Here is an 8691-nt window from a genome sequence, read left to right as displayed (position 1 = left end):
AATATATTGAGAATCAGATGTGTCAATTGAATTAAGTACTGCTCTCTTCAAAATAAATCCGTGTCCGACTCTCACCGTCTCTTCTCCTTCTCAATCTACCACAACCCCATACTTAAAAAATAGAAGTACAAAAATTCAATGAAAAAAAAAAAGTAAATAGCCAATGATCATAATATATGGGAGTACTAAAGATGGGGTAATGCGTGGGGGCATGTAAGTGAACAGTAAACACGCAAAAATGAGGCCCTGTTCCTGATGAGATCTTGAATATGTAAGAGATACAATAGAATCTGTCATAACTCATCACCAACTGACAAACAATATTGTTAATTCAGGTATCATCTACTTTGAATCTCCCTCCTCCATCTTCTTCGTCTCATTCGTCAGCATTCCCCTCTGTTCTTGTGCTGTCACCCTACAAGTCCCAATCCATATCACGTTTTCATCACTATCCTTCCATAATTTTATCTCTATAACACCCAAAGTCTTCGCTTTCGCTATGCTCAATCTCCATTTCATTTTCTCTATTTTCTTCTTCATCTTCAATTCTATAATCGCCGCTCTTCAGTGGACTTTCTAGCCTATAATTCTGTGTTTCGATTTCGACTCAAATGGCTGCGAAATTCGGTTCGTTGAGACAAAGTTTCATCGAGAGAAGCAAAGAGAGATCTCTTTCTCGAAAAGGGTATTCTGGATTAGGGTATTCTCCTTCTGATAGTGATGTAGACCCTAATAATACGGTTAATTGTGGGTGTTTTCGATCGATTTGTGATCGTGCTAAAGTGGGTTGTTATCGATTGATTTCTGATGGGATTTTGGGATTTTGTAATGGGTTCAAAGATATTGGTGTTAAGTTATATGAAATGGGGAGATCAGACCCTCAAAAGGTGTTTTTTTCAGCTAAGATGGGTTTGTGTTTATCTCTGGTTTCTTTGCTTATCTTTTTAACTGGGTCTCTTAAGGATCTCAGCCAGTATGCTATTTGGGCAATTTTGACTGTGGTTGTTTGTTTTGAATATAGTGTTGGTATGTTTCTCTCTTTTTTTATCTTCATTTTTACTTTCTTTTCTTCTTAACTATTTGATAATGATTAGTTCACTGTGCGATATATTGCTTTTCTAAGTTGGATAGGTCATTTAATTATCTACTAAAAAAACAAACAAACCAACAAATCACTCTAAAAGAATGAGAAATGTTAGTTAAGCTACATTCTTTATGGCTATCTTGACATTTTTTTTATGGTATGGCTATCTAGACATTATTGTCTAATAGAATTATTATTTTTCATGTTGACAATTTACAATCACTATTCCCCTTACATTTGGAGTAAGTTTTTCTGTTTATTCTTTTTTTTTTTTAATAAAATTTGATACATTCTAGTAGAATTCAGGCTATTTCTTTGTATAAGAACAACAATGTAAAAGCCTTAGCTCCAAAAGATTGGAATCCGCGAACCAATAGATTAGCCGGTGGTTGTCTATATGTATGAAATTCTAAATTCTAAATCTTTGTGTAGGAAGGTATTTTTTTATTATTTGTTAGTTCAGACTTCAGCATATCAATGCAATTTTATAAGTGAATTCTGTAAAGATCTTTTTTTAAATGGAAATACAATTATGAGGAACTAATTGTACTTGAAGGATTCAGTTTGTTATCAAGTGGATAATATTTATACTAGGTGAGCTAGATGGAGCTTATATTTCAGGCATAATTATTGTTATATTTTGTGTTAACATGATATTATGCCACTATTTTTGGTGCAAGAAAGGTTCATAACTGCTACAATTGTGAATATAAAGGATTTAACCTTTATGTTGTTTGATCTCCTCTAGTTATTGTGTTTTGATTTGAGTTAGGTTCATGCTTGTCTGTTTATTGAGGTATAAAGCAATTTGTATATTATGAAGCTAACTTTGCAAGTTTTTTGTTTAATTGTTTCATGAATTCTACTGATGTTTTCCCGCTCGTGCATACATATATAAGAATGTGTAAAGTTTGCCTAACACATGCCTGTAAAAGAAAGGCTTTTTAATATGCCTACTTTCTGGCCCTTGTGGTGATTCGTGAGAACTGATTTGGTTTCGCCAATCAGTTGTGAATTGTGATATGTTTACTTACGAATTGCTACAGAGTACAGACATATCTGTGATATTGGCGCAAAATAGCATTTTGCGTGAGATGTTCTTTGTTCAGAAAAATGTTATGATTAATGTTATCTTTCAGTATCACTTGAACTTCGTGATTCATCAAAAGGTTTTGGAGTATTGATATTTATTCCTTACCTTTCTGAATATTGAATGTGTAAGGTAATAGTATTTCCATTTTCTGAATTTGTCCAAGGTGCTCATACTATTTTGAAGTAGAGATATTTCAGATCTCTAGTTTATGCCTGAACAATGAACATTAAAGACCGTCTCAAATGTGAGGAACACACTCTGCGGCTGTATGAGAATGTCATTTGCAAAGGGAGCTGCAGTGCTACTGTAGCCCAGTTTAAGTGGTTATCTTTGAAAGTAGTATATTTTAGTTGTTTATGCACTTGTTATGATTTCTTTGTATGATTTATTCTTGTGATGAAGATAGCAATGATACTCTTAGGTAGCTGCTCTTCCGGGTGCACACTGTTTTTCTCCCTTGATAGTTATTCTGAAGAGGTCTCTGTTATTAGTCCATAAATGTTAAGTTGCTAGAGTTTCCCTTAGGTTCTTTTGTAGATGTTGATTTTTGATATAAGCTATATTACCTTGTGAAGTACTCCTCTGTCTCCTTGAGAAATCACCTAAAATTTATAGTGTAAAAATTAATTTATGGTTGGAGAATAGAAAATAAAATTGGCTCGGAGAAATGAGTGATTGAGATTACGAGAGAAAATTAGTTTGTAGATGGTATTAAAAGAAAGTGGGAAAACTGTAAAAAAAAAAGGGTGCAAATTGAGTGGGACGGCCCAAAATCGAAAGGGGGGCTATTTCATTGGAACGAGTATAAAACTATATTGCCTTTTAATATTTCCTATGAAAGAATGAAGGGATTTATGAATTCTGTAATTAATCAATGTCATAAAGTTGACATTGCAGTTGAAAAAGTTGTAATTCAGTTTTTGAGCTTCCAATTGTGAATTTATGATCATAATAATGGTATTTTTTTTTTATGTGGCTTTTATGATTTTACATCTTTTATTTTATGTTACAACTTGTTCTTTTTTCTTCCGTAGGAGCATCACTCAGTAAGGGCATTAACCGTGCTATTGGAACTCTATCAGCTGGAGGATTAGCTTTAGGGATAGCAGAATTAGCCATTCATGCTGGAGAGTTCAAAGAAGTGTTCATTGTAGCTAGTCTTTTCATAGGAGGTCAGTGTTTTAGTTTTGTAACTTCGTATAATTGCCAATTAAAGTGCTTTTGCCTCATTGTTATTGCATGATTTCTAACGGCTTGCCTTTGTCATATTTTAAGCATTCATTCTGCTCTTTTGGTGTTTAGGTTTTTCTGTGTCTTACATCAAATTATACCCGAAGATGAAACCTTATGAGTATGGGTTCCGGGTATTCCTATTGACTTATTGCATAGTATTAGTAACTGGAAATAAAAATGCAAACTTTTTCCGGACAGCATTTTTTCGGTTATTGCTTATTGGAATTGGAGCTACCGTTGCTTCAATAGTCAACATTTGTATTTTTCCTATTTGGGCTGGTGAGGATCTACATAAGTTGATTGTGAAAAATTTCAAAGGAGTTGCTACATCCGTGGAAGGTTTGAACATGTTTCACTTACTTTTTTTTTTCTTGGGGGGAGGGGGATTGATTGTGATTTGTTTGATTAATTCTTTTAATTTGGCCTATTCGTCGGGTAAATTTATGCTCTTTCTGTAGGCTGCGTTGATGGGTACTTGCAGTGTGTAGCATATGAAAAAATCCCTTCAAAAATTCTTACATACCAAGCTTATGATGATCCTCTATATGGTGGCTATAGAACAGCTCTCCAGTCTACAAGCCAAGAGGAATCTTTGGTATTTTACCTTTGTGGAGCTTTCATTATTAACTTTTATCTTAAACTAGAATGATTGTTATGATTTATGAATAATTTTTTTTTAATTTCAGTTGGACTTTGCAACGTGGGAGCCTCCACATGGCCCTTATCGATCATTTAGTTACCCTTGGCAAAACTATGTTAAAGTTAGTGGTGCTCTGAGGCATTGTGCTAACATGGTCATGGCAATGCATGGATGTATGCTTTCAGAAATACAGGTGATTATCACTGATTCCTCTTTCCACTGTTCTTTCTTGGATAAGCTAGAAGCTTTCAGCTGCTTTAAGCATCTGCTATCTTTTGCAACTCTTTTTACAGTTTACATTTAATAATGTAGCTTCAAAAAAGACTTGTTACATTTTGTATTGCTTTTTCATACTCGAAATTTGTGTTTTTTTAACATTTGATATAATAGTAGCTATAAGCCCGCAATTGCTTTTTGTATCGCTTTTATTGATGGAATCATGCTATCCCATTCATCCATGTAAAATGTGTAACCAAGTTTTTCAGTCAGGTTTTTCCCTCCCCTGAAGGAGTGGAAGGTAGTTTTGAAGTTAACAAGAGATGGTAGAAATAAAGAGGAGGGAAAAGTATTTACATCAAATCGTGTATGAGACCATGACACAAGCCCATATAATTAACTCATTTATCTAATTGATTACTTTAAGAATACAAGTGATCACTTAAGCGTTATAAGTGATCATTCTAAAACTATAAAAAATGATCACTTCAAGACAATAAGTGTACATGGGTAGTCCAAAAGAGATGGTCTCACTGTAAAACCATCTCAATTGAGAATTTGTGAATCACTTTTAACTTTATTTTATGAGACATATTTTACACAGCAAGGCTGTCACTCATATACTAAAGGAGGCTTATGTATAAGCTCTTTTGTTCTCAAGCTATCATATATGATGTGACAATGCACATAAGTACGAAAGGAGAGGAGAGATTGGATGGAAAAGGGGATTGTGAAGGAAATAACCGGAGTTATAGTAGTAGCTATTAGCCCGAAATTGTGAAGTCGAGATAAGGCTAGGTACTTTCATATGCATCAACAAGTTTATGTCGCTGGGATCCTTATTTTGTTCTTTTGCATTCACATAGTTATTTCTACTTACATTTACCCTGAAAGCCCCCTCCTCTCCCTCTCTCTCTTTTATCACACGGTCACATTTTTAGAGGTGTTAAAATCCCGCTTGAGGTCACATTTTGTGCCAATCATAGGCAGATGCTGCCACTCAATGTCTCAGCTTACTGATAGCTCTGCTCATGTCATAAAGTTGTTCTACAGAGCCTTTTTGGACTTCCAATTTCTTCATTTTTTAAGTAAAAACATATCGGTGATTTTAATTTTCGGCTGAATGTTTGGTAAGATGATGATTGATATATGATTTGACGAAAATTCTTGAGGAAAATTCTTTCATGAGTCACAGTGTACTGTTAAAGAATGTGAATTGGTATGCCATTTAGAAAAGCTACAGTTTGATATAGCTTCTACTATGATTTTTCTCTTTGTTGATAAAAGTTTGACCAAGTCTGCTAATATGCGCAGGCACCCGCAGAGAAGAGGCAGGTTTTTGCTAATGAACTTCGCAGGGTCGGTTCTGCTGGGGCTAAAGTATTACGAGACCTGGGAAACAAAGTTGAGAAAATGGAGAAACTAAGTGAAGACGATATTTTAGCAGAAGTACATACAGCAGCTGAGCAGCTACAATTGAAGATCGATGAAAAATCTTATCTCTTGGTTAACTTCGAGAGTTGGGAAGAAGGAAAACGCCCCAAGGAATTCGAGGATCCAGAGCACGTTGCCCAAATGAAGGATTGTGGAGGAAGTCAACTTGTGATAAACTCTTTGAGTGTTCTTAGCATTGATCCTGAGGGAATGCAATCAAATATGCAGTCAGCCATGGACGTAACCAGTTCAAGGATTTCTATGATGGGTGCGGGCCCTTCAATGGCAGGGATGTTTTCTACCGAAAGCATGGCTGCTAGGACTCAATGGCCATCCCGTCTTTCGCTACTCCCTGACTTGACCATCAATGAAAAGGAAGCTCAGACATACGAAAGTGCGAGTTCCTTAAATTTAGCAACTTTTGCTTCGCTTCTCGTTGAGTTTGTAGCGAGGCTTGGAAATTTAGTTGATGCATTTGAAGAGCTTAGTGAGAAAGCCAATTTCAAGGCACCGAACGAAGTTCCCCCCGAAAATACTAGCCCTGGTTTCTGGAAGAAGTTAATTATGTGCTTTTAGTTCAGCAACTGAGGTATGATTTTGATTTTGTTTAGTATTCTGGCGAATAAACCGAGTATGGTTAATTGATCTTCACAAAAGTAATAATTGACGGTGTCTGGTACTCGAGAAAATCGATGCATGGACATTTTCGACTTACTAATGCTGTTATCATAGTGGCTTTTAAGCTTCCGCTTATAGTTGAAGGAAATGAAATGCATTTTCATTTCCACACACAGAACACAAGTGCTTCTTTCTGGGGTTTCCAACATAATTCTTTTAGGAGTGAATAAATAATCAGAAATTGGAATAATAAAAGAAAATCATAGTAGTCTTATAGTCTTATGTTGTATACTTGTTTCAGTTATCTCTACTGTTTGTGTAAAAGAATGGATGAAGCCATTCTAGTGTTCTACTATTAGACTATTTGGGGTGTGATAATCTTATTTTTGGATGATTTCTTGTTACTATTTTGGGATGTAATATTTTGTATAATTTAGTCATGATGCAAGTGTATAGTAATATAATATGCTATTGGCACATAATAGAGCAATATATTCTCTATGAAACATTTAGCTATATTGAATGCTAGATGTAATTTGGAGCTATCTATTGATATTTTTAGTCTCCATTGTACTTGTGTTCTGCAAATTTGGCCCTTTTAAACTCTAGTGGGTGGTTCTTGGGTTTCCTCTTTGTATCCAAAAGGGTAGTGGTAGGCTTGTAGTCCTCATTCTCAGTATATTTTGTTCATAAAAATTGTGATCAAGCTAGAGAGTTTAAGGAGGAATGAAAAATGATATACTATACCCTTATTACGGATATAAGAAGGTTGAGGGCTTAAGGCCAACGATACCATATAATATTGTAGATGTTTTGAATGTCGCTTTTTCATAGAGAATATGGTTTCTCAAATTGAAAATTAATTTGAATACTTTTGAATTCTACTCATTTTTGGGTTGCGCAATTTTTAAGTTTTTGATTTGTTATATTCAATTTGATTGGAAATCGAATTTTATTTCAATTGGAGCAAATATCACTTATCCCGTATAAGATTTTTTGTTTGATAACATAAAGAAGTATTACAATGCGTGTTAGGTAATAAAATATGATGAATGTAAATTTCTTAATTACTCGTGGAATTCTTGAATTAAAAAAAACGTTTTGATGGTTTTTTGGACTTTTTAATCACGTTGTAGTTAGTACATCCTAAAGAAGTATACTTCAAATTACCCACATTTTCTTCTTTAATTTTTCTAAGGCAATCATTATAACAATTATAGGAGTATATCTCTTCACTCTTTTTTCTATTTTGTCCCTTGCTCTAACGCAAAATGAAAATAACATTCGGAAGCAATGTGAGCATTTTACTATTCAATTGAAAACATATATCATCATCATCATATTCAGTGTATTCCGACCGTAAAAAACTATGGTCAAGGTCTGGAAAAGAAAGGACGACGACAACTCATACCCATAAAAAAGAACGCGGCCAAAGAGTCTTTCGACTCGAGAAAAAATCGGAGCAGTTTCTACAACGGTTAGGGGCGAGTGAGGCTAAAGTTGACTCCGCATCTTTACATCGTATCGCCCAGGCGTGACCAACTAACATTATCTATAAGCTGATGTTTTTCAAATTGTCACCGACTAAGTAAATAATACTCCCTCGTATAAGAAATTTCTAATTAATTTATGTGATTTGTAAGTCATCATATAAAGATAAAATAAATACTATAATAAACTAAATAAAATAAAAAAGATGAATTGAAATACTAAAAGCTCTACCCTATCAAATTCTTCCACATAAAAGTGATTTGACAATATTACAAATCATCGTTATATACTTAGAGTACTTTCCCTTCAATTCAATCACATTGTCTTATTTACTTTTTGCACGCTTGTTAACATATTAATCAAATTATTCTAATTATTTCTAAATGTGCATAGTAAAAATTATATAAAGTTGATTTTAATTAAATTCATATTGAGACAACTTAATTAAGATTGCAATTTTTTTTTTTTTTTGAGATTGCATTTAATTGTGTTTTATAAGTATTATAAATTAAGAATAAATTTCAAGTTAAAAATAATCAATCAAAAGCGTCAAAAATACAAATTAAACAATTTGATTGAGCTACAGGGAGTTTTTTTAGGTAATGGAGGGAATACATTTATGTGAGCCAACGGTATGTTAAAAAATAAAATAAATAAGCGAATTTATAAAAGAAAAAACACGAAATAAGTTAACAATCAACTTATTTTTAAAAATAAGCGTCTAATTTCCAAAGCACGAACAGATGCTTAATTTTTTAAAAATGCAAAGAAGTTGTTCGCAGTTAGTAACTGCGAACAGACCTGTTGACTTGTTTGACCCTGTTCGCACTTATTAACTGCAAATACCATCGAGCATAATAACAGCTGCAGGTCTCTTCCTCC

At 33.9% G+C, this 8691-nt stretch overlaps 1 protein-coding gene across 1 annotated transcript; it reads left to right on the top strand.

Moving 5' to 3' along the window:
• Positions 1–26: 26 nt before the first annotated feature.
• On the top strand, positions 27–6834 carry LOC130807465 (aluminum-activated malate transporter 4). The gene is made up of 6 exons (XM_057672674.1): positions 27–1026; positions 3212–3349; positions 3480–3749; positions 3869–4005; positions 4097–4243; positions 5581–6834. Exons 1-6 carry the CDS (start codon positions 612–614, stop codon positions 6274–6276), a joined length of 1803 nt encoding a protein of 600 aa, XP_057528657.1. The 5' UTR covers positions 27–611; the 3' UTR covers positions 6277–6834.
• Positions 6835–8691: the final 1857 nt, after the last annotated feature.

This window comes from Amaranthus tricolor, chromosome 3 (genome assembly GCF_026212465.1).
Source record: "Amaranthus tricolor cultivar Red isolate AtriRed21 chromosome 3, ASM2621246v1, whole genome shotgun sequence".
Classification (NCBI taxonomy): domain Eukaryota; kingdom Viridiplantae; phylum Streptophyta; class Magnoliopsida; order Caryophyllales; family Amaranthaceae; genus Amaranthus; species Amaranthus tricolor.
This window is presented reverse-complemented; position numbering and strand designations above follow the sequence as displayed.

What these genes read in the sequence shown, in the direction of transcription:
- LOC130807465 (XM_057672674.1), top strand. Translation starts at nt 612, where the DNA reads ATGGCTGCGAAATTCGGTTCGTTGAGACAAAGTTTCATCGAGAGAAGC. An exon ending in AGCTAGTCTTTTCATAGGAG is followed by an intron (nt 3,350 to 3,479) that starts GTCAGTGTTTTA and finishes TTTGGTGTTTAG; the next exon opens with GTTTTTCTGTGTCTTACATC. An exon ending in CAAGCCAAGAGGAATCTTTG is followed by an intron (nt 4,006 to 4,096) that starts GTATTTTACCTT and finishes TTTTAATTTCAG; the next exon opens with TTGGACTTTGCAACGTGGGA.